Here is a 26301-nt window from a genome sequence, read left to right as displayed (position 1 = left end):
AATGATTCTCATAATGATATCACTTATGGTTAATGATTCTCCTTATAATCTCACTTATGATTAATGATTCTCACAATGATCTCACTTATGGTTAATGATTCTCATAATGATATCACTTATGGTTAATGATTCTCATAATGATATCACTTATGGTTAATGATTCTCATAATGATATCACTTATGGTTAATGATTCTCATAATGATCTCACTTATGGTTAATGATTCTCATAATGATCTCACTTTTGGTTAATGATTCTCATATTGATCTCACTTATGGTTAATGATTCTCATAATGATCTCACTTTTGGTTAATGATTCTCATAATGATCTCACTTTTGGTTAATGATTCTCATAATAATCTCACTTTTGATTAATGATTCTCATAATAATCTCACTTATGGTTAATGATTCTCATAATGATCTCACTTATGGTTAATGATTCTCATAATGATCTCACTTATGGTTAATGATTCTCATAATGATCTCACTTATGGTTAATGATTCTCATAATAATCTCACTTATGGTTAATGATTCTCATAATGATCTCACTTATGGTTAATGATTCTCATAATGATATCACTTATGGTTAATGATTCTCATAATAATCTCACTTCTGGTTAATGATTCTCATAATGATCTCACTTATGGTTAATGATTCTCATAATGATCTCACTTATGGTTAATGATTCTCATAATGATATCACTTATGGTTAATGATTCTCATAATGATATCACTTATGGTTAATGATTCTCATAATGATATCACTTATGGTTAATGATTCTCCTAATAATCTCACTTATGATTAATGATTCTCACAATGATCTCACTTATGGTTAATGATTCTCATAATGATATCACTTATGGTTAATGATTCTCATAATGATATCACTTATGGTTAATGATTCTCATAATGATATCACTTATGGTTAATGATTCTCATAATGATATCACTTTTGGTTAATGATTCTCATAATGATCTCACTTATGGTTAATGATTCTCATAATGATCTCACTTTTGGTTAATGATTCTCATATTGATCTCACTTATGGTTAATGATTCTCATAATGATCTCACTTTTGGTTAATGATTCTCATAATGATCTCACTTTTGGTTAATGAATCTCATAATAATCTCACTTTTGGTTAATGATTCTCATAATAATCTCACTTATGGTTAATGATTCTCATAATGATCTCACTTATGGTTAATGATTCTCATAATGATCTCACTTATGGTTAATGATTCTCATAATGATCTCACTTATGGTTAATGATTCTCATAATGATATCACTCATGTTTAATGATTCTCATAATGATCTCACTTATGGTTAATGATTCTCATAATGATCTCACTTATGGTTAATGATTCTCATAATAATTTCACTTATGGTTAATGATTCTCACAATGATCTCACTTATGGTTAATGATTCTCATAATAATCTCACTTATGGTTAATGATTCTCATAATGATCTCACTTATGGTTAATGATTCTCATAATGATCTCACTTATGGTTAATGATTCTCATAATGATCTCACTTATGGTTAATGATTCTCATATTGATCTCACTTTTGGTTCATGATTCTCATGATGATCTTACTTTTGGTTAATGATTCTCATGATGATCTCACTAATGGTTAATGATTCTCATAATGATCTCACTTGTGGTTAATGATTTTCATAATGATCTCACTTATGGTTAATGATTCCCATAATGATCTCACTTATGGTTAATGATTCTCATAATGATCTCACTTTTGGTTAATGATTCTCATAATGATCTCACTTTTGGTTAATGATTCTCATAATGTTCTCACTTTTGGTTAATGATTCTCATATTGATCTCACTTTTGGTTAATGAATCTCATGATGATCTTACTTTTGGTTAATGATGCTCATGATGATCTCACTAATGGTTAATGATTCTCATAATGATCTCACTTGTGGTTAATGATTCTCATAATGATCTCACTTATGGTTAATGATTCCCATAATGATCTCACTTATGGTTAATGATTCTCATAATGATCTCACTTGTGGTTAATGATTCTCATAATGATCTCACTTATGGTTAATGATTCCCATAATGATCTCACTTATGGTTAATGATTCTCATAATGATCTCACTTATGGTTAATGATTCTCATAATAATCTCACTTATGGTTAATGATTCTCACAGTGATCTCACTTGTGGTTAATGATTCTCATAATGATCTCACTTATGGTTAATGATTCCCATAATGATCTCACTTATGGTTAATGATTCTCATAATGATCTCACTTATGGTTAATGATTCCCATAATGATCTCACTTATGGTTAATGATTCTCATAATGATCTCACTTATGGTTCATGATTCTCATAATAATCTCACTTATGGTTAATGATTCTCACAGTGATCTCACTTATGGTTAATGATTCTCATAATGATATCACTTCTGGTTAATGATTCTCGTAATGATATCACGAATGGTTAATGATTCTCATAATGATATCACTTATGGTGAATGATTCTCATAATAATCTCACTTATGGTTAATGATTCTCACAATAATCTCACTTCTGGTTAATGATTCTCATAATGATCTCACTTATGGTTAATGATGCTCATAATAATCTCACTTATGGTTTATGATTCTCATAATAATCTCACTTCTGGTTAATGATTCTCATAATGATCTCACTTATGGTTCATGATTCTCATAATAATCTCACTTATGGTTAATGATTCTCATAATGATATCACTTATGGTTAATGATTCTCATAATGATCTCACTTCTGGTTAATGATTCTCATAATGATCTCACTTATGGTGAATGATTCTCATAATGATCTCACTGATGGTTAATGATTCTCATAATAATCTCACTTCTGGTTAATGATTCTCATAATGATCTCACTTATGGTTAATGATTCTCATAATAATCTCACTTATGGTTAATGATTCTCATAATGATCTCACTTCTGGTTAATGATTCTCATAATAATCTCACTTATGGTTAATGATTCTCATAATGATCTCACTTATGGTTAGTGATTCTCATAATGATCTCACTTATGGTAAATGATTCTCATAATGATATCACTTATGGTTAATTATTCTCATAATGATATCACTTATGGTTAATGATTCTCATAATGATCTCACTTATGGTTAATGATTCTCACAATAATCTCACTTGTGGTTAATGATTCTCATAATGATCTCACTTATGGTTAATGATTCTCATAATAATCTCACTTATGGTTAATGATTCTCACAATGATCTCACTTATGGTTAATGATTCTCATAATAATCTCACTTATGGTTAATGATTCTCATAATGATCTCACTTATGGTTAATGATTCTCATAATGATCTCACTTATGGTTAATGATTCCCATAATGATCTCACTTATGGTTAATGATTCTCATATTGATCTCACATTTGGTTAATAATTCTCATAATAATCTCACTTATGGTTAATGATTCTCATAATAATCTCACTTATGGTTAATGATTCTCATAATAATCTCACTTTTGGTTAATGATTCTCATAATGATCTCACTTTTGGTTGATGATTTTCATAATGATCTCACTTATGGTTAATGATTCTCATAATGATCTCACTTATGGTTAATGATTCTCATAATGATCTCACTTTTGGTTAATGATTCTCATAATGATCTCACTTATGGTTAATGATTCTCATAATGATCTCACTTTTGGTTAATGATTCTCATAATGATCTCACTTATGGTTAATGATTCTCATAATGATCTCAATTTTGGTGAATGATTCTCGTATTGATCTCACTTATGGTTAATGATTCTCATAATGATCTCACTTTTGGTTAATGATTCTCATAATGATCTCACTTTTGGTTAATGATTCTCATAATAATCTCACTTTTGGTTAATGATTCTCATAATAATCTCACTTATGGTTAATTATTCTCATAATGATCTCACTTATGGTTAATGATTCTCATAATGATATCACTTATGGTTAATGATTCTCATAATGATCTCACTTATGGTTAATGATTCTCATAATGATCTCACTTATGGTTAATGATTCTCATATTGATCTCACTTTTGGTTAATTATTCTCATAATAATCTCACTTATGGTTAATGATTCTCATAATAATCTCACTTATGGTTCATGATTCTCATAATGATCTCACTTGTGGTTAATGATTCTCATATTGATCTCACTTTTGGTTAATGATTCTCATATTGATCTCACTTTTGGTTAATGATTCTCATAATGATCTCACTTGTGGTTAATGATTCTCATATTGATCTCACTTATGGTTAATGATTCTCATAATGATCTCACTTTTGGTTAATGATTCTCATAATGATCTCACTTTTGGTTAATGATTCTCATAATAATCTCACTTTTGGTGAATGATTCTCATAATAATCTCACTTATGGTTAATGATTCTCATAATGATCTCACTTATGGTTAATGATTCTCATAATGATATCACTTATGGTTAATGATTCTCATAATGATCTCACTTATGGTTAATGATTCTCATAATGATCTCACTTATGGTTAATGATTCTCATAATGATCTCACTTATGGTTAATGATTCTCATAATGATATCACTTATGGTTAATGATTCTCATCATGATCTCACTTATGGTTAATGATTCTCATAATGATCTCACTTATGGTTAATGATTCTCATAATGATCTCACTTATGGTTAATGATTCTCATAATGATCTCACTTATGGTTAATGATTCTCATATTGATCTCACTTTTGGTTAATGATTCTCATAATAATCTCACTTATGGTTAATGATTCTCATAATAATCTCACTTTTGGTTTATGATTCTCATCATGATCTCACTTTTGGTTCATGATTCTCATAATGATCTCACTTATGGTTAATGATTCTCATAATGATCTCACTTATGGTTAATGATTCTCATAATGATCTCACTTTTGGTTAATGATTCTCATAATGATCTCACTTATGGTTATTGATTCTCATAATGATCTCACTTTTGGTTAATGATTCTCATAATGATCTCACTTTTGGTTAATGATTCTCATAATGATCTCACTTTTGGTTAATGATTCTCATATTGATCTCACTTATGGTTAATGATTCTCATAAAGATCTCACTTTTGGTTAATGATTCTCATAATGATCTCACTTTTGGTTAATGATTCTAATAATGATCTCACTTATGGTTAATGATTCTCATAATGATCTCACTTTTGGTTAATGATTCTCATAATGATCTCACTTTTGGTTAATGATTCTCACAATGATCTCACTTATGGTTAATGATTCTCATAATGATCTCACTTATGGTTAATGATTCTCATAATGATCTCACTTATGGTTAATGATTCTCACAATGATCTCACTTATGGTTAATGATTCTCATAATGATCTCACTTATGGTTAATGATTCTCATAATGATATCACTTATGGTTAATGATTCTCATAATAATCTCACTTATGGTTAATGATTCTCATAATGATCTCACTTATGGTTAATGATTCTCATAATGATCTCACTTATGGTTAATGATTCTCATAATGATCTCACTTTTGGTTAATGATTCTCACAATGATCTCACTTATGGTTAATGATTCTCATAATGATCTCACTTATGATTAATGATTCTCATAATGATCTCACTTATGGTTAATGATTCTCATAATGATATCACTTATGGTTAATGATTCTCATAATAATCTCACTTATGGTTAATGATTCTCATAATGATCTCACTTATGGTTAATGATTCTCATAATCTCGCTTATGGTTAATGATTCTCATAATGATCTCACTTATGGTTAATGATTCTCATAATGATATCACTTATGGTTAATGATTCTCATAATGATCTCACTTATGGTTAATGATTCTCACAATTATCTCACTTATGGTTAATGATTCTCATAATAATCTCACTTATGGTTAATGATTCTCATAATGATCTCACTTTTGGTTAATGATTCTCATAATGATCTCACTTATGGTTCATGAGAGTTTGATGATGTTATGATAAAATATCACAGAAGAATAATGGTCAAAATAAGTCACAGAAATAAAAGCATTCTTAAAGGTACGTTAAAAGGTGTAGTGCTTCAAGGCAGGGTTAAGGGTTACGTTAAAAGGTATCGTGCTTAAAGGTAGGGTTAAGGGTTACGTTAAAAGGTGCAGTGCTTAAAGGTAGGGTTATGGGTTACGTTAAAAGGTATAGTGCTTAAAGGTTGGGTTATGGGTTATGTTAAAAGGTGTCGTGCTCAAAGGTAGGGTTATGGGTTACGTTAAAAGTTGTCGTGCTTAAAGGTCGGGTTATACTTATGGGTTATGTTAAAAGGTGTCGTGCTTAAAGGTAGGGTTAAGAGTTACGTTAAAAGGTGAAGTGCTTCAAGGTAGGGTTAAGGGTTACGTGAAAAGGTGAAGTGCTTCAAGGATATGTTAAAAAAGTTGTAAGATGTGGTTCAGGTATTTTGAAGGTTTTAAAGTTTGTCTTTGTCTTTGTTTAACCAAAGGTTTCTAAGTGTGTCTTTGTCTTTGTCTGTGTTTAACCGAAGGTTTCTAAGTGTGTCTTTGTCTTTGTCTGTGTTTAACCGGAGATTTCTAAGTGTGTCTTTGTCTTTGTCTGTGTTTAACCGAAGGTTTCTAAGTTTCTCTTTGTCTGTGTTTAACCGAAGATTTCTAAGTTTGTCTTTGTCTGTGTTTAACCGAAGGTTTCTAAGTTTGTCTTTGTCTGTGTTTAACCAAAGGTTTCTAAGTTTGTCTTTGTCTGTGTTTAACCGAAGGTTTCTAAGTTTGTCTTTGTCTGTGTTTAACCGAAGGTTTCTAAGTTTGTCTTTGTCTGTGTTTAACCGAAGGTTTCTAAGTTTGTCTTTGTCTGTGTTTAACCGAAGGTTTCTAAGTTTGTCTTTGTCTTTGTCTGTGTTTAACCGAGGGTTTCTAAGTTTGTCTTTGTCTTTGTCTGTGTTTAACAGAAGGTTTCTAAGTTTGTCTTTGTCTGTGTTTAACCGAAGGTTTCTAAGTTTGTCTTTGTCTTTGTCTGTGTTTAACCGAAGATTTCTAAGTTTGTCTTTGTCTGTGTTTAACCGAAGGTTTCTAAGTTTGTCTTTGTCTGTGTTTAACCGAAGGTTTCTAAGTTTGTCTTTGTCTTTGTCTGTGTTTAACCGAAGGTTTCTAAGTTTGTCTTTGTCTGTGTTTAACCGAAGGTTTCTAAGTTTGTCTTTGTCTGTGTTTAACCGAAGGTTTCTAAGTTTGTCTTTGTCTGTGTTTAACCGAGGGTTTCTAAGTTTGTCTTTGTCTGTGTTTAACCGAGGGTTTCTAAGTTTGTCTTTGTCTTTGTCTGTGTTTAACCGAAGGTTTCTAAGTTTGTCTTTGTCTATGTCTGTGTTTAACCGAAGGTTTCTAAGTTTGTCTGTGTGTGTTTAACCGAAGGTTTCTAAGTTTGTCTTTGTCTGTGTTTAACCGAAGATTTCTAAGTTTGTCTTTGTCTGTGTTTAACCGAAGGTTTCTAAGTTTGTCTTTGTCTGTGTTTAACCGAGGGTTTCTAAGTTTGTCTTTGTCTTTGTCTTTGTCTGTGTTTAACCGCAGGTTTCTAAGTTTGTCTTTGTCTGTGTTTAACCGAAGGTTTCTAAGTTTGTCTTTGTTTAACCGAAGGTTGCTAAGTTTGTCTTTGTCTGTGTTTAACCGAGGGTTTCTAAGTTTGTCTTTGTCTGTGTTTAACCGAAGGTTTCTAAGTTTGTCTTTGTCTGTGTTTAACCGCAGGTTTCTAAGTTTGTCTTTGTCTGTGTTTAACCGAAGGTTTCTAAGTTTGTCTTTGTTTAACCGAAGGTTTCTAAGTTTGTCTTTGTCTGTGTTTAACCGAAGGTTTCTAAGTTTGTCTTTGTCTGTGTTTAACCGAAGGTTTCTAAGTTTGTCTTTGTCTCTGTCTGTGTTTAACCGAAGGTTTCTAAGTTTGTCTTTGTCTGTGTTTAACCGAAGGTTCCTAAGTTTGTCTTTGTCTCTGTCTGTGTTTCACCTCACCCCTGCGTAGCCTTGCTGGGGACAGAGCCGGATGGGACACCGTTCGTCCGACAGCTCATCCCGTGTCCCCGTTGCCTCTTGACGCCATCATCACCCAGCACGAAGGAGCAGACCCGGTCGGACCCCAGCTTGGCCATCCTCAACGCCCCGGAGCAGTCGTCCCACATGTTCCGCCTGGAGGAATGCTTGCTGAGGGCAGTGACCGACGACCGGATGTTATGTCCCAAGCATCCTGATCGACCGGTACCGCTGCCGCAGCTTGTACCGGAAGTCTTCATGACGGATTTCCCACGCAGGTCTGATGGATGTGATGAGCAATCCACGTACCGTGACGTCTTAAGGGATTATCCTCAAATTTCATCAGATCGCATGGAAAATACAAGATTGTTTTTTTCTTGGAGCGAAACACGAATTTATCCCAATGTTATCCACCCAGTTGAAGTTATCCGGGTTGATAACCCACATGTTGTTTTTCAGGTTTTCATTTTCTTATCCCACAATATATTCATTTTGTTAACTATTTCTTTTTGGCTGATAACTTGTTAACCTTTGCTCATTAACTTGTACTGTTCACACACATCCTACCTCTTCAACTACAGTGTGCTCATTGACATATACAGTGTGTACACATCCACAATAAACCATAATAATGACATCATAATGATCATATTACAGCTCATTAACATATACAGTGTGTACACATCCACAATAAACCATAATAATGACATCATAATGATCATATTACAGCTCATTGACATATACAGTGTGTACCCATCCACATTTAACCACAACAATGACATCATAATGATCATATTACAGCTCATTGACATATACAGTGTGTCCACATCCACAATACACCACAACAATGACATCATAATGATCATATTACAGCTCATTAACATATACAGTGTGTACACATCCACAATAAACCACAACAATGATATCATAATGATCATATTACACATCATTGACATATACAGTGTGTATACATCCACAATAAACCATAATAATGACATCATAATGCTCATATTACAACTCATTGACATATACAGTATGTACACATACACAATTAACCAGAATAATGACATCATAATGATCATATTACAGCTCATTGACATATACAGTGTGTACACATCCACAATTAACCAGAATAATGACATCATAATGATCATACTACAGCTCATTGACATATACAGTGTGTACACATCCACAATAAACCATAATAATGACATCATAATGATAATATTACAGCTCATTGACATATACAGTGTGTACACATCCACAATAAACCATAATAATGACCATAATGATCATATTACAGCTCATTGACATATACAGTATGTACACATCCACAATAAACCACAACAATGACATCATAATGATCATATTACAGCTCATTGACATATACAGTGTGTACACATCCACAATAAACCATAATAATGACATCATAATGATAATATTACAGCTCATTGACATATACAGTGTGTACACATCCACAATAAACCATAATAATGACATCATAATGATCATATTTCAGCTCATTAACATATACAGTGTGTACACATTCACAATAAACCATAATAATGACATCATAATGATCATATTACAGCTCATTAACATATACAGTGTGTACACATCCACAATAAACCACAACAATGACATCATAATGATCATATTACACATCATTGACATATACAGTGTGTAGACATCCACAATAAACCATAATAATGACATCATAATGCTCATATTACAACTCATTGACATATACAGTATGTACACATCCACAATTAACCAGAATAATGACATCATAATGATCATATTGCAGCTCATTGACATATACAGTGTGTACACATCCACAATAAACCATAATAATGACATAATAATGATAATATTACAGCTCATTGACATATACAGTGTGTACACATCCACAATAAACCATAATAATGACCATAATGATCATATTACAGCTCATTGACATATACAGTGTGTACACATCCACAATAAACCACAACAATGACATCATAATGATCATATTACAGCTCATTGACATATACAGTGTGTACACATCCACAATAAACCATAATAATGACATCATAATGATAATATTACAGCTCATTGACATATACAGTGTGTACACATCCACAATAAACCACAACAATGACATCATAATGATCATATTACAGCTCATTAACATATACAGTGTGTACACATCCACAAGAAACCATAATAATGACATCATAATGATCATATTACAGCTCATTGACATATACAGTGTGTACACATCCACAATAAACCACAATGACATCATAATGATCATATTACAGCTCATTGACATATACAGTGTGTACACATCCACAATAAACCATAATAATGACATCATAATGATCATATTACAGCTCATTGACATATACAGTGTGTACACATCCACAATAAACCATAATGACATCATAATAATCATATTACAGCTCATTAACATATACAGTATGTACACATCCACAATATACCATAATAATGACATCATAATGATCATATTACAGCTCATTGACATATACAGTGTGTACACATCCACAATAAACCACAACAATGACATCATAATGATCATATTACAGGTCATTGACATATACAGTGTGTACACATCCACAATAAACCATAATAATGACATCATAATGATCATATTACAGCTCATTGACATATACAGTGTGTACACATCCATAATTAACCATAATAATGACATCATAATGATCATATTACAGGTCATTGACATATACAGTGTGTACACATCCACAATAAACCATAATGACATAATAATGCTCGTATTACAACTCATTGACATATACAGTATGTACACATCCACAATTAACCAGAATAATGACATCATAATGATCATATTACAGCTCATTGACATATACAGTGTGTAGACATCCACAATAAACCATAATAATAACATCATAATGATCATATTACAGCTCATTGACATATACAGTGTGTACACATCCACAATAAACCATAATGACATCATAATGATCATATTTCAGCTCATTAACATATACAGTGTGTACACATCCACAATTAACCATAATAATGACATCATAATGCTCATATTACAACTCATTGACATATACAGTATGTACACATCCACAATTAACCAGAATAATGACATCATAATGATCATATTACAGCTCATTGACATATACAGTGTGTAGACATCCACAATAAACCATAATAATGACATCATAATGATCATATTACAGCTCATTGACATATACAGTGTGTACACATCCACAATAAACCATAATGACATCATAATGATCATATTTCAGCTCATTGACGTATACAGTGTGTACACATCCACAATAAACCATATTGACATCATAATGATCATATTTCAGCTCATTAACATATACAGTGTGTACACATCCACAATAAACCACAACAATGACATCATAATGATCATATTACAGCTCATTGACATATACAGTATGTACACATCCACAATTAACCAGAATAATGACATCATAATGATCATATTACAGCTCATTGACATATACAGTGTGTAGACATCCACAATAAACCATAACAATGACATCATAATGATCATATTACAGCTCATTGACATATACAGTGTGTACACATCCACAATTTACCATAACAATGACATCATAATGATCATATTCCAGCTCATTAACATATACAGTGTGTCCACATCCACAATTAACCATAACAATGACATCATATTGATCATATTACAGCTCATTGACATATACAGTGTGTACACATCCACAATAAACCATAACAATGACATCATAATGATCCTATTACAACTCATTGACATATACAGTGTGTACACATCCACAATAAACCATAACAATGACATCATAATGATCATATTACAGGTCATTGACATATACAGTGTGTACACATCCACAATAAACCAAAATAATGACATCATAGAAATGATCATATTACAGCTCATTAACATATACAGTGTGCACACACCCACAATAAACCACAACAATGACATCATAATGATCATATTACAGCTCATTTGCATATACAGTGTGTACACATCCACAATAAACCATAACAATGACATCATAATGATCATATTACAGGTCATTGACATATACAGTGTGTACACATCCACAATAAACCATAATAATGACATCATAATGATCCTATTACAGCTCATTGTGTTAAAAGTGAAACAAATGTCAAATCCATTACCTTCATATTTATTAAGACTGAGCAATTAATAATTTCTGGTGAAATTTCTGAAAATATAAAACACCCTGGATGTACTATGATGTACCACATCATTTAAATATAGAAATAAATATTGCTATACAGCAGTGTAATTGGTTTTACTATCATTGTATCTCCTGAGTAAATCAAGTGGAGCATTGCCATCTTATGCCCGTTAAAAACATCCTCTGTTGTTGTAAATTAATATTCTCAAGCGCCCTGTGGTTTTTTTTTTGAGCAGCCATCATTTATTGCAGGTACTTTCTGGAGTCCTCAGAGTTGACCATTGTTGATGGAGATGCTGGATATTTGGGTCAAGGTGGCAGTGGCACCACCATCCGCCGTGCTCATTACCAGGGAAAGGTCGTGGCTCTCAAAATCTTCACCATCCAGTCATGTAATGAAGATGGTAAGTGTTGGGGGTTTGCTAACTCTTTTTTTTCTTCTTTTTTTTGGGGTGGCGGTTCACCAACTTTTTAAATATATTTTTTTGGGGGGGAGGGGGGGGGGGGGGGGGGGTTCACCAACTTTTTTTAACGGGGTCACCAACTTCTTTGTTTTTTTTTTTTTTTGACGGGGGGTGTCACCAACTTTTTTGGGGGGGGGGGGGGGGGTCACCAACTTTTTAAATATCTTTTTGGGGGGGGGGGGGTTCACCAACTTTTTTTAGGGAGGGTCACCAACTTTTTTTATTTTATTTTTTTGGCGGGGGGTTCACCAACTTTTTTTTAAATATATTTTTTTGGGGGGGGGGGGGGGGGTTCACCAACTTTTTGGGGGGGTCACCAACTTTTTTTGGGGAGGGGGTTCACCAACTTTTTAAAAATATTATTTTTGGGGGGGGGGGGTTCCACCAACTTTTTGGGGGGGGGGGGTCACCAACTTTTTTATTTTTATTTTTTGGGGTGGTGGTTCACCAACTTTTTTTATTTTATTTTTTTGGCGGGGGGTTCACCAACTTTTTTTTATATTATTTTTTTTGTTGGGGGGGGGGGGCGGTTCACGTCACAACTTTTTTGGGGGGGGGGTGTCACCAAACGTTTTGGGGGGGGGGTTCACCAACTTTTTAAAATATTATTTGGGGGGGGGGGGGGGGGTTCACCAACTTTTTTTTTTTTTGCTGGATGCTGCATTACCCCATTGGTTATCCAATAGACCAATAGAGAGTGCACCTTGTGTGATCCGGCCACAGATGACATGCTTCGGGACTTGTATGCAAACCGGATTGCCCGAGTGTTTGCCGAGTTTCGTCTTGAGGCCCGAATGCTGCAAAGCCCTTCGGCACCCGTGCATACCGGCTCTGCTTGGGGTCATGCTGTGCCCGCCCTGCCTGGCACTGGAACTCGCCCCGCATGGCAGCTTGCGCCTCGTCTGGATGCCGCGGACCCAGGTAATTTAAACCCTTTTACCCACCAAACTCAGCGAGCGAGTCACGTGGTCCTTTTCAGAAATTTCTTGTTCCACTTCCTCTTCGTTCATAACTTTACGAATGTTGTAGCAAACGTTTTGACAACAAAATAATCACAATCCAGATGGAGACCTGTTCTCACAATTGTCTTGGCAAAGTGAGCGTTAATCTTGGGAGTCTTATTCATTCCTTGAGAGTCTTTTGACACAAATTCTATAAACGAGGTGAAAGAGTGGAATATCGAGGAAAAATGACGCTCGGGGCGAGATGTCAAATTGCCATCGCAACTCAAATGCTGAATTAAACACAAAACCCAATAAAATAACTTTATTACGAAACAAATTAGCTACAGTACATTTGCAAGTAAACAGGTAAAGTTTTGTTTTCTACCTTTGTTTTGTTTTGTTTTCAAAAAAATGTGGAATATTATGTAAAACAATGAATCTTTGATAAATTGTATAAACATTGGAGCCCAACTTATTTCAATAGGATGACAGAAGTATTCCAAAAGCATAAATACAATGTCACTTCGACGTCCTCGCGTTAAGAGAAGAAAAACGTAGGGGCAATACCTCTGGTGCTCACCTGGGAGAATAAACATTATACTGCACTGACTAAAGGTATTTTAAAAACCAATTTGAATGGTTGCTGGAAGACAGGCAGCATGTAGAATCATACTAACATAATCATAAGACTTTACACAAACAAACAAAAAAATACCTATTCTGGGGGGCAACCTCCCCCCCCTCCCCCACCCCCCCCCCCCCCCCCCCCACACCTTCCCACCCCGTGTACCTCCTCAGACCCCAATTTTTCCAGTGTTTTGAACAAACATTGGTACATCACGGATGATGAAGGTTGTGGTGAAGTGTCATCAGAATTGTGCGTGTAGGTTCTGAGAAATAAGCAAATACCTATTTTGGGGAGCAAGCCCCCCCCCCCCCCCCATAGATCACTTTGGACCCGAATTTTTTAAATGCCAGGAACAAACATTGGTACATCACGGGTGATGAAGGTTGTGGTGAAGTGTCATCAGAATTGCACGTGCAGTTTCTGAGAAGAAAGGAAATATCTATTTTTGGGGGGTTGGAGGGGGGGGCAGGGGGAGGGTAAAACCTGGACCCACTTTGACCTCCGGTAAACCCCCTTAGACCCCGATTCCTTTAATGCAGTGAACAAACTTTAGTCACAACACAACAAATATAATTTGTGCCAAATTTGGTCGCAATCCAATCAGCGGTTTCGAAGAAGAAGTTGCAAGTGTTTATTGACTGACTGACTGACGGACTAACGGATGGACTGACGGACTCATGGACTGAAGGATGGACTGACGGACTGAAGGATGGACTGACGGACTGATGGAATGACGGATGGACTGATGGACTAACGGATGGACTGATGGATTGACGGATGGACTGACTGACGGACGGACGGACTAACGGATGGACTGACGGACTCATGGACTGAAGGATGGACTGACGGACGGACGGACTGATTGACGGACGGACTGACGGACGGATTGACAACACTCCATCGCAGAAGCTCCACTGAACTTCGTTCCAGGTGAGCTAAAAAGAGAAGAAAAACGGCTGCAGAAGCAACCTCATCATGCTGACCTTGCCAAGATGGAAGCAGAGAGAACGAGAGCTCCGCGATGATGATAACTTATTTATTGATCACAAGAGAATCCTGACACTGACGGACGTTGTCTGTGAAATACGTTGTCTTTCACCTCTGACACTGACGGGAAGGGGACTTTTACAAGTACGACTTCTCAAGATTTTGCTAAGATGGCGATCAGCAGCCATGTCGCATCAGCCCTCTCCTGTCGCACCCTGAGGTCATGTAGCTTCTCCCCTCTGTGAAGCGCCATGTCGCATCAGCCCGCCACACCTCGGCCTTCAAAAGGGGAATTCACCAATTTTTGCTTACGTAATAAATAGATGATATCGTGTTTATCCGATACGATTTGAAATAAAATAAAGAAAATTAATTTTCAACCTTTAAAAATCGTGCGAATAAATCTTATACCTTTCTCACCCGTACAAATGAGCTGTGAACACTAATGAGGTGTAAACGGTGGCAGTCTGCTTAGTTTCCCGGCATGCCACGCGCTCATTTTTCCCCGCCCCTCTCTCCGGGATATCGTTGGCTGCAACCATTGGTCAGCAAACGGAGGGCGGGGCCATTTGCACATTTTAAATCCTCCCTTCGCTTGCACTTTCATGCGCCGCAACAAAATGGTACGAAGTGTCAATAATGATAGATGCAAAAGGAAAAATTTGCCGCCCCCCCAAAAGTGCCGCTCGTGGCGACCGCCCCTTTCGCTCCCCCCCACCTCTCCCCCAATGATGTCTGCCTCGAGATTTTCAAATAACGTTGAAGACGTGGAGCTGAGTGCCACCTGGGCTTGATTCTTTCACAGAAAACTGATGTCATCGAATGGCGATGAGGCCAACGTAATGATTTATTCTGACATTTTGAGGCCACCTCTTTGGCATCAGATTGTCAGAACATGTGTATTTTATGCCTCCGCCCCCGAAGGTGTATGTTTTTGGGTTGTCCGTCCGTCCGTCCGGGCTAAACCTCGATTTTCTCAGCAACCACATGTCCGATTGAGACAAAACTTTCAGGGTAGGAGTGACACCCATGCAGAATGTTTTTATCACAATTGTGACATCATAGGTCACGTGGTATGGCAGCCATCTTGGAATAAACACAAATAATTAGAAAATTATTTATCGGAAACCGCTGAAAGGAAAATTTTTAAACTTGGCACATTGTCAAGTACTTCCAATGGGGAACAAAAGCATGATAATGATGACATTGTGGTGCAATGCACACACAACTCGTTTGTCAAAAAGGTAGGCCACCACGCGTTGAACAAAACCAAACACTTTATTCTATGCTCGCACGTAAGCACTGGGCGGGCTCGACTTTCGAGCCCGCGTATATATCCCGAGGCCACGCCTTGCCCTCGGGTGTGGCCGGTCGGCCGAAAGGCGGGGCATGTAATCCAGTTGAACCCTGAGCCTCATGACTCCTTTGCTCCGGGCGTGGCCCGAGCCTTGCTTCCACGTCCGGTCGCTCGCGTCACCCACTGGTGCGCGGAATTATGACCCACTGGCATTGTGTCCGCCACACTCGCCCCCCCAGAATTCCCGCGCACCTGAAGGGTGAGCTTGCGGGGAGGCCGGATGACCCGGCCGAAACGCCCTCTGGCAATGCGTGCAGGGCTGGGGGGTGGCGGGACGGCGGGGGTGGGGGGTCTGCACGCCGGGGGACGGCCTCGACGCGGAGGCGGAGCTGCTTGCGGGGGGTGGTCCAGGTCGAGGTGGGCTGGCTTGAGGCGGTCCACGGAGATGCGATCTGAAGTACCGCCGATGTCCACGGTGAAGTGCTTATCCCCGGTCTCCAGCACACGGAAGGACCCGTCGTACGGGGGCCGCAGCGGTGCCCGGTGGACGTCGTGCCGGACAAAAACGTACTCCGCCGTGTGAAGCTCCAGGGTGACGTGTGAGGACGGGCAACCGTGGTGTGCCGTCGGCACCGGGGCGAACCTCCTGGCGGTCTCCTGAAGGGTGGAGCGCTGGTGCATCGCGGAACAAGGTGCCGTGGAGTCGGGGATGAATTCGCCCGGTACCCGCAGCGGTTGTCCGAAGACCAGCTCCGCCGAGGACGCACGCAGGTCGTCCTTGGGCGCCGTCCTGAGGCCCAGCAGGACCCAGGGGAGCCTATCGGCCCAGCTGCCATCGCAGAGGCTGGCCCGAAGCGCGGCCTTCATCGAGTGATGGAAGCGCTCGCACAGGCTGTTGGCCTGGGGGTGGTAGGCCGTGGTGCGGTGCAGCTTGATGCCGAGCCCTTGCGCCACCGCTCCCCAGAGCTCCGAGGTGAACTGGGGGCCGCGGTCGGACGAGATGTCCGAGGGGGCGCCGAACAGAGCAACCCAAGTGGCGATGAAAGCTTGCGCGACGTCAGCCGCAGCCATCGCCGCCAATGGCACGGCCTACGGCCACCGGGTGGTGCGGTCCACCATGGTGAGGAGATGGGTGAAACCCCGCGAGGGGGGCAGAGGTCCCACCAAGTCGACGTGTACATGGTCGAACCGACGTTCGGGCACCGTAAACAGGGCCAACGGGGCCTGGTTGTGGCGGTGGACCTTCACGCGCTGGCATGCGAGGCACGTTCTGGCCCAGTCGCGGACGTTCTTCCGGAGGCCATGCCAGACGAACTTTGCCGCGACAAGCTTCTGGGAGGCCTTCGTGCCCGGGTGGGACAGGCCGTGGATGGCGTCAAAAACCGGGCGCTGCCAGCCAGCGAGCACGATGGGGCGAGGCCGACCGAGGGAGACGTCGCACAAGAGGGCAGTGCCCACGATATTGAATGGTACCTCGGTGACGCGGAGGCCCGTGACGGGGGTCCGAAAGGCCTGGACATCGGGGTCGGTGGTCTGGTCCGCCGCCATCCGGGCATAGTCGATCCCGAGGTGGACCGCCTGTGCGACGGACCGGGAAAGGCAATCTGCCACCGGGTTGTCCTTACCCGCGACGTGTCGGATGTCCATCGTGTATTCGGACATGGCAGAGAGGTGCCGCTGCAGCCGGGCCGACAACGGCTCGGCGACATTGGCCATCGCGAAAACAAGGGGCTTGTGATCGACGAAGGCCGTGAACGGGCGGCCCTCGAGAAGATGTCGGAAGTGTCGGACCGCCAGGTGGAGCCCGAGAAGCTCGCGGTCGAAGGTGCTGTACCGGCGTTCGTGCAGGTGGAGCAGCCGGCTAAAAAACGCCAGCGGCTGCCAAGCACCATTCACCCACTGTTCGTGCACCGCGCCCACCGCGTAGTCTGACGCGTCGGTGATGAGGGCGATTGGTGCATCGGGCGCCGGGTGTGCCAGCATGGTGGCGTTGGCCAAGGCCAGCTTCGCGCCCGCAAATGCCGCGTCCATCTGCTCCGTTGAGGCGATATCACCTTTGCCCGGCTTCCCCCAGAGGGCCTCGTGCAGGGGGCGCAGGAGCTGGGCGACGCGGGGCACGAAGCGGTGATAAAAATTCACCATGCCCAGGAATTCAGCCCCTTGATCGTGCGGGGGCGCGGGAAACTCCTGACCGCCTCCACCTTGGCTGGTAAAGGGATGGCCCCGTGCCTGGTGATGCGGAGCCCCAGGAGGTCGATGGCGGTGACGCCGAACCGGCACTTCACGGGGTTGATTATCAGGCCATGCTGGCCCAGGCGTTCGAAGAGCATGCGGAGATGGAGTAGGTGCTCCTCCCGGGACGCGCTCGCGACTAGGATGTCGTCCAGGTAGACGTAGACGAAGGACAAGTCGCGCAAGACGTTGTCCATGAGCCGCTGGAACGCCTGGGCCGCATTTTTCAACCCAAAAGGCATCCGCAAGAACTCGAAGAGGCCGAAAGGTGTTATAACGGCCGTCTTCGGTACGTCTTCCAGTTTTACGGGGACCTGGTGGTAGCCCCGGATGAGGTCCACCTTGGAAAAAATGGTCGTTTTCGCCAACCGGGCGGAAAAGTCCTGAATGTGCGGGACCGGGTAGCGGTCGGGGGTGGTGGCGTCGTTGAGCTGGCGGTAGTCACCGCACAGCCGCCATCCGCCGCCGGGCTTGGGCACAATGTGCAGCGGTGAGGCCCATGCGCTGTTGGAGCGCCGGACGATGCCCAGCCACTCCAGCGTGGCGAAGCCGCTTTCGCAACGGCGAGCTTCGTTGGGTCGAGGCGGCGCGCTCGGGCATAGACCGGTGGTCCGACGGTGGGAATATGGTGTTCCACCCCGTGTTTGACGGCCACCGCTGAAAAGGTGGGCCGCGTGAGTGCCGGGAAACTGGCGAGGAGGCGGGTAAACTCGTCCGCTGCCGGAAGCGTACAGACCAACCTCGCCGGGACAGAACCGCTCAGCAAGCCGCTTTGTAAGCCGCTCGGTGAGCCGCCCAGCGAGCTGCTCAACGAGCCGCTCAGCGAGCAAGCGAGCGAGCTGAAGGTTTCGGCCTGGACGAGGCATCTGCACTTAACGTCCACCAACAGCCCATGCGCACAAAGGAAATCCGCACCGAGCAGGGCCATTGGCACGCTGGCGGTGACGAAAGACCATTGGAAGCGCTGTCCCCCGAACCGCAGCGAGAGACGACGCTTCCCGAATGTGCGGATGGGAGTTCCATTGGCGGCGAGCAAGGCGGGGCCCCGGCCCGCGGCTTGCTTGTCGGACGCGGAGGCAGGGAGGACGCTTACCTGCGCTCCAGTGTCGCACAGAAATCGACGACCAGACAAGGTGTCTGTGATGAAAAGGAGGCTGCCGGAATGGCCGACGCTCATGGCCGCAAGTGAGCGCCGGCCCGCTCGTTTCCCGACCCGTCGAAAGAGCATGGCGGGCGACACGCCCTGGCCTTGCGGCCGAACCTGGCATGATAATAGCACCAGGTTTGCCCCGGTGGTGGCTGCCGCGTCGGTCGTGACGGCGGTGGTGGACGGGGTGTAGCAGCGGCCACGAGGGGCTCAGGGGGCGCTGAAGCCTCCGCACCGGGATCCATTACAGCAGCGCTATACGTCGGCCGCGTGTCGCAGTCCGCAAAAAATTTGTCCGCCTCTCTGGCCAGGGCGCGGGGTTCCGTTATGGCCAAACCGGCCAGCGCGAGCCCCACCTGCGCAGGTAGCTGGCGGAGGAAAAGCGCTCGGAAAAGGAAATCCGGGTGTTTGTCTCCAAGAAGGGACAACATATAGTCCATCCGAATGGACGGTCGTGTGTCGCCGAGGGCGGGAAGGTCAAGGAGGCGGTCGGCGCGGTCGGCCTCCGTGAGCCCGAACGTGGTGAGGAGAAGTCGTTTGAGTGGCGCGTACTTGTGGGCGCCCGGCGGGTGCCGAAGGAAGGACACGACGCGGGTGGCAGTGCCGGGCCCGAGGGCGGTGACCACGTGAAAGTACATGGTGTCGTCCGCTGTGATGCCCCGGAGCTGGAATTGGGCCTCGGCCTGCACAAACCAAACGTCGGCCTGTGCTTCCCAGAACTCGGGGAGTTTGACGGCGACAACGTTGGTAGCCATGGCGCGTTCAGGGGTCAGCTACGGCTGAACCAGTCGAGGTCACCAGTGTGGTGCGATGCACACACAACTCGTTTGTCAAAAAGGTAGGCCACCACGCGTTGAACAAAACCAAACACTTTATTCTATGCTCGCACGTAAGCACTGGGCGGGCTCGACTTTCGAGCCCGCGTATATATCCCGAGGCCACGCCTTGCCCTCGGGCGTGGCCGGTCGGCCGAAAGGCGGGGCATGTATTCCAGTTCAACCCTGAGCCTCAGGACTCCTTTGCTCCGGGCGTGGCCCGAGCCTTGCTTCCACGTCCGGTCGCTCGCGTCACCCACTGGTGCGCGGAATTATGACCCACTGGCATTGTGTCCGCCACAACATCATAGATGAAGTGGTATACCAGCCAAAATGTTATTATCGAATTCCTTATCCTAAAAATCTGAAATTACATGCACATGATCTATGACCCATTTGTATTGAAATATTAAATTTATGACATCATAGGTCACATGTTTTGGCAGCCATATTGGATTTAACCTAACACCTTTAAAAAAACATCTTCTCCCAAACCAGCAAATCGATTGACTCAAAACTTTACGTGTGTAAAGGATGTAAAATATGATCACGAAAACATCATTGGTCACATGGTGTGTCAACCATATTGGATTGAAGGAAAACGTTCAATAATTATATCTCTGAAACCACTCACCCTATGGATGCGAAAGGTTGCAAATATCATCTAACACCAATGTTGCATATAGTTTTAAAATGATGATATCGTCAGTCATCGTAATGATGACATCATGTGGTTTGGCAGACATCTTGGATAGAAAAACGAACCTTATCCGATCGACATGAAATTTCACAAACTTGATCTCCTACCCATACATATGCAGAGTGTACATTTTAAAGGTCATATGTCATGTGGTATGGCAGCCATATTAGCTTGAAAGCCGATATGTTTTACAAAAATCCCTTCTCTGAAGCCGCTTCACCAATCAATGTGAAACCTGTCATGGCTGGTGAAAATGTGATACTTGAAATCACCTGAAGGGATTTAAATCAAACTTGTTTATTTTTAGGACCATGAACGAGGGCAGCTACCTGTTGTAGGACTACAATGAATATGAATGAATGATCGTTTTAAGGCCATTTTCCCCGCTAGAGCGGGGGTTAGCCTTGCGGGCCCCATGACAATCATGGTTCCCTGTTTGAGGCAATGTTTTATGGCCGATGCCCTTCCTGGTGCCAACCCTTAGTCGCCTCTTACGATGCGCAGGTATACGGTGTACCTATTCTAAACCGGGGTACACACCGGGATCATTCATCCCAGCAAGCTGGTACTCAATTTGCCGACCTCGGAAGGATGACAGGCTGAGTCAACCCCCCAGGTGTTAATTTAGCGATCATCCGGGATTCGAACCCAGGATCCTAGGATCCCAAGCCGGCACCCTAACCGCTAAGCCAACACCAGGATGAGGTATATTGGAGGTATACTACGCGGAGGCATATTGGCGATTGGCGAGTTAATTTAATCAATGATCATAAATCACTCGTTCTTAAAATTTTTTTGTTTGTCTACCAACCAATTTGCCAAGCAGCTCCAAAGTGAGTCTTTGATATATAAAATTAATTATTTTGTCATCCAAAATGGAGCTACTTGGGAGGTAACTGAGTGTTGTACCATTCTTACTGTGACAATTGAGTATTCTCCTGTACCCCGCCCCCTTACTTTTCTTCTATTCTTATTCTTCTCCACACCAGTTTCAGTACCACTGGGCCCACTGATAAGCTACAAGGTGGCACACCAGGTAGCGCTGGCGCTGGCCTACCTCCACCGCAAGGACATAATTTTCTGTGACCTGAAGTCTGACAACGTACTCATGTGGTCCCTGAATCCCAATGAAACAGTCAACGCTAAACTTTCCGACTACGGCATTTCACGCCTTTCCTTTGGACAAGGGGCTCGAGGCACTGAGGGGACACCTGGGTATCAGGCGCCTGAAGTCTGTCCAGGAATAGTCTATGATGAGAAGGTTAGTATGAATTAATTTGAACAATTACGCTTTACTGACTCTCAAAGTATCAATAAATTCCAGTAGAAGAGTCAATAATTTTGAATTGTTGTGGTTGTTATTGTTGTTGTATAGCCCCGAACAGTTCTCTCGAACAAGCCCGCAGTATGGAGACAGCCAATGAATCTTGCAGGAGCGACCCATAGATCCCCCACATCCAGGATGGTGTACCCCCACCTTCAAGAAGTCAGGGTCATCACAAGAGAGAGAAGAGGGAAAGAGAGAGGGAGAAAAAAGAGGGAAAGAGAAAGAGAGAGAGAAGAGGGAAAGAGAAAGAGAGAGAGAAGAAGGAAAGAGAAAGAGAAGAGGGAAAGAGAAAGAGAAGAGGGAAAGAGAAAGAGAAGAGGGAAAGAGAAAGAGAAGAGAGAAGAGGGAAAGAGAAAGAGAAGAGGGAAAGAGAAAGAGAAGAGAGAAGAGGGAAAGAGAGAGAGAAGAGGGAAAGAGAGAGAGAAGAGGGAAAGAGAGAGAGAAGAGGGAAAGAGAGAGAGAAGAGGGAAAGAGAGAGAGAAGAGGAAAAGAGAAAGAGAGGAAGGAAAGAGAGAGAGAAGAGGGAAAGATAAAGAGAAGAGAGAAGAGGGAAAGAGAAAGAGAAGAGGGAAAGAGAAAGAGAAGAGGGAAAGAGAGAGTGAAGAGGGAAAGAGAAAGAGAAGAGAGAAGAGGGAAAGAGAGAGAAGAGGGAAAGAGAGAGAGAAGAGGGAAAGAGAGAGAGAAGAGGGAAAGAGAGAGAGAAGAGGGAAAGAGAGAGAGAAGAGGGAAAGAGAGAGAGAAGAGGGAAAGAGAAAGAGAAGAGGGAAAGAGAGAGAGAAGAGGGAAAGAGAAAGAGAAAGAGGGAAAGAGAGAGAGAAGAGGGAAAGAGAGAGAGAAAAGGGAAAGAGAGAGAGAAGAGGGAAAGAGAAGAGGAAAAGAGAAAGAGAGAGGGAAAGAGAGAGAGAAGAGGGAAAGAGAGAGAGAGAAGAGGGAAAGAGAAGAGGAAAAGAGAAAGAGAAGAGGGAAAGAGAGAGAGAAGAGGGAAAGAGAGAGAGAAGAGGGAAAGAGAGAGAGAGAGAGAGAGAGAGAGAGAGAGAGAGAGAGAGAGAGAGAGAGAGAGAGAGAGAGAGAGAGAGAGAGAGAGAGAGAGAGAGAGAGAAAGAGAGAGAGAAAGAGAAAGAGAAAGAGAAAGAGAAAGAGAAAGAGAAAGAGAAAGAAAGACAGAAAGACAGACAAAAAGACAGACAAAGAGAGAAAGGGCCGGCCCATGGGGACTGATTGGCCGTCTGACCGTGACCACATTGCCCTGACAAATCCGGACAGCAGGGAAGAATGGGGAAGATTTGTCCCCCAACTTGCATTGGGGGGGTACATCCACCACGAAGAGGCATCCCCACGAGTTGTATGATTTTGAGTTGTACCAGTTCCTGGTTTCGACAGGATTGAGCGATCCTTTTCACTGTTTTCACACGCAATGCATCGTATTCTTTCACACCCATGACTGAACAATAAAATGATGCGTTGTTGACAAAGGTATTGTGGTGCTGTGCACACACGACTCGATTGCCAGAGAGGTAGGCCACAACGCGTGGATACAAACAAGTCTTTATCACAAGCTCGCATATCAGCACTGGGCGGGCTCGAGCTTAGAGCCGCATATATGTCCCGAGGCCACGCCTTGCCCCCGGGCGTGGCCGATCAGCCGAAAGGTGGGGCTTGTATTTAAGTTCCCCACCTGGACGCTCGCGCCACCCACTGGTGCGCGGAATTATTGACCCTTGTGCCCGCCACACGCGCCCCCCCCCAGAATTCCCGCGCACCTGAAGGGTGAGCTTGCGGGGAAGCCGGATGACCCGGCCGAAATGCCCCCTGGCGATGCGTGCAGGGCTGGGGGGTAGCGGGGCTGGGGGGTGCCGGGGGTCTGACCGCCGGGGGGCAGCCTCGACGCGGAGGCAGAGCTGCTTGAGGGGGGTGGTCCAGATCGAGGTGGGCCGGCTTGAGGCGGTCCACGGAGATACGATCCGGGGCACCGCCGATGTCCACGGTGAAATGTTTGTCCCCAGTCTCCAGCACGCAGAAGGGCCCGTCGTACAGGGGCCGCAGCGGTGCCCGGTGAGCATCGTGCCGGACGAAAACGTACTCCGCCGTGCGAAGCTCCGGGGCGACGTGGGAGGACGTGCAACCGTGGTGTGCCGTCGGCACTGGGGCGAACCTCCGGGCGGTCTCCTGCAGGGTGGAGCGCTGTTGCGCCACGGACCAAGGAGCCGTGGAGTCGGGGATAAATTCGCCCGGTACCCGCAGCGGTTGTCCGAAGACCAGCTCCGCCGAGGACACGCGCAGGTCGTCCTGAGGCCCAGCAGGACCCAGGGGAGCCTGTCGGTCCAGCTGTCGTCGCGGAGGCTGGCCTGGAGCGCGGTCTTCATCGAGCGATGAAAGCGCTCGCACAGGCCGTTGGCCTGGGGGTGGTAGGCCGTGGTGCGGTGCAGTTTGACGCCAAGCCCTTGCGCCACCGCGCCCCAGAGCTCCGAAGTGAACTGGGGGCCGCAGTCAGACGAGATGTCCGAGGGGGCACCGGACCGGGCAACCCAAGTGGCGATGAAGGCTTGCGCCACATCAGCCGCAGATGTCGCCGCCAATGGCACGGCCTCCGGCCACCATGTGGTGCGGTCCACCATGGTGAGGAGGTGGGTGAACCCCGTGAGGGGGGCAGAGGTCCCACCAAGTCGACGTGGACGTGGTCGAACCGACGCTCGGGCACCGTAAACCCTGGCCAACGGGGCCAACGGGGCCTGGGTGTGGCGGTGGACCTTTGCGCGCTGGCATGCGAGGCACGTCCTGGCCCAGTCGCGGACGTCCTTCCTGAGGCCATGCCAGACGAACTTCGCCGCGACGAGCTTCTGGGAGGCCTTCGTGCCCGGGTGGGACAGGCCGTGGATGGCGTCGAAAACCGGGCGCTCAGCCAGCGAGCACGATGGGGCGAGGCCGGCCGAAGGAGACGTCGCACAGGAGAGCCACGCCCGTGACGTCGAACGGCACCTCGGTGACGCGGAGGCCCGTGACGGCGGTCCGCAAGGCCTGGATGCCAGGGTCGGCGGTCTGGTCCTCCGCCATCCGGGCATAGTCGATCCCGAGGTGGACCGCGTGCGCGATGGACCGGGAAAGGCAATCCGCCACCGGGTTGTCTTTACCCGCGACGTGACGGATGTCCGTCGTGTACTCGGACAAGGCAGAGACGTTGCTGCCGGGCCGACCATGGCTCGGCGACATTGGCCATCGCGAACACGAGGGGGTTGTGGTCGACGAAAGCCGTGAACGGGCGGCCCTCGAGCAGATGGCGGAAGTGTCGGACCGCCAGGTGGAGCCCAAGCAGCTCACGGTCGAAGGTGCTGTAGCAGCGTTCGTGCGGGCGAAGCTGCCGGCTAAAAAACGCCAGGGGCTGCCAAGCACCACGCACCCACTGCTCGTGCACCGCGCCCACCGCGTAGTGTGACGCGTCGGTGGTGAGGGCGATCGGTGCATCGGGCGCCGGGTGTGCCAGCAT

General features: G+C 43.9%; 1 protein-coding gene across 9 annotated transcripts in view; it reads left to right on the top strand.

Annotated features, from left to right (window-relative positions):
• Positions 1–26301, top strand: part of LRRK1 (leucine rich repeat kinase 1) — a 281256-nt gene that overhangs the window by 204554 nt on the left and 50401 nt on the right. For all 9 annotated transcript variants that reach the window (XM_078771695.1, XM_078771694.1, XM_078771701.1 and 6 more), the window contains 4 exons: positions 8043–8328; positions 12532–12683; positions 13467–13664; positions 22483–22754. In XM_078771695.1, the coding sequence (XP_078627821.1) occupies positions 8043–8328; positions 12532–12683; positions 13467–13664; positions 22483–22754 (908 nt within the window). The remainder of the gene's footprint in view (positions 1–8042; positions 8329–12531; positions 12684–13466; positions 13665–22482; positions 22755–26301) is intronic.

This window comes from Myxine glutinosa, chromosome 2 (assembly GCF_964187855.1).
Source record: "Myxine glutinosa chromosome 2, kmMyxGlut1.1, whole genome shotgun sequence".
In the NCBI taxonomy this organism is placed as follows: Eukaryota; Metazoa; Chordata; class Myxini; order Myxiniformes; family Myxinidae; genus Myxine; species Myxine glutinosa.
This window is presented reverse-complemented; position numbering and strand designations above follow the sequence as displayed.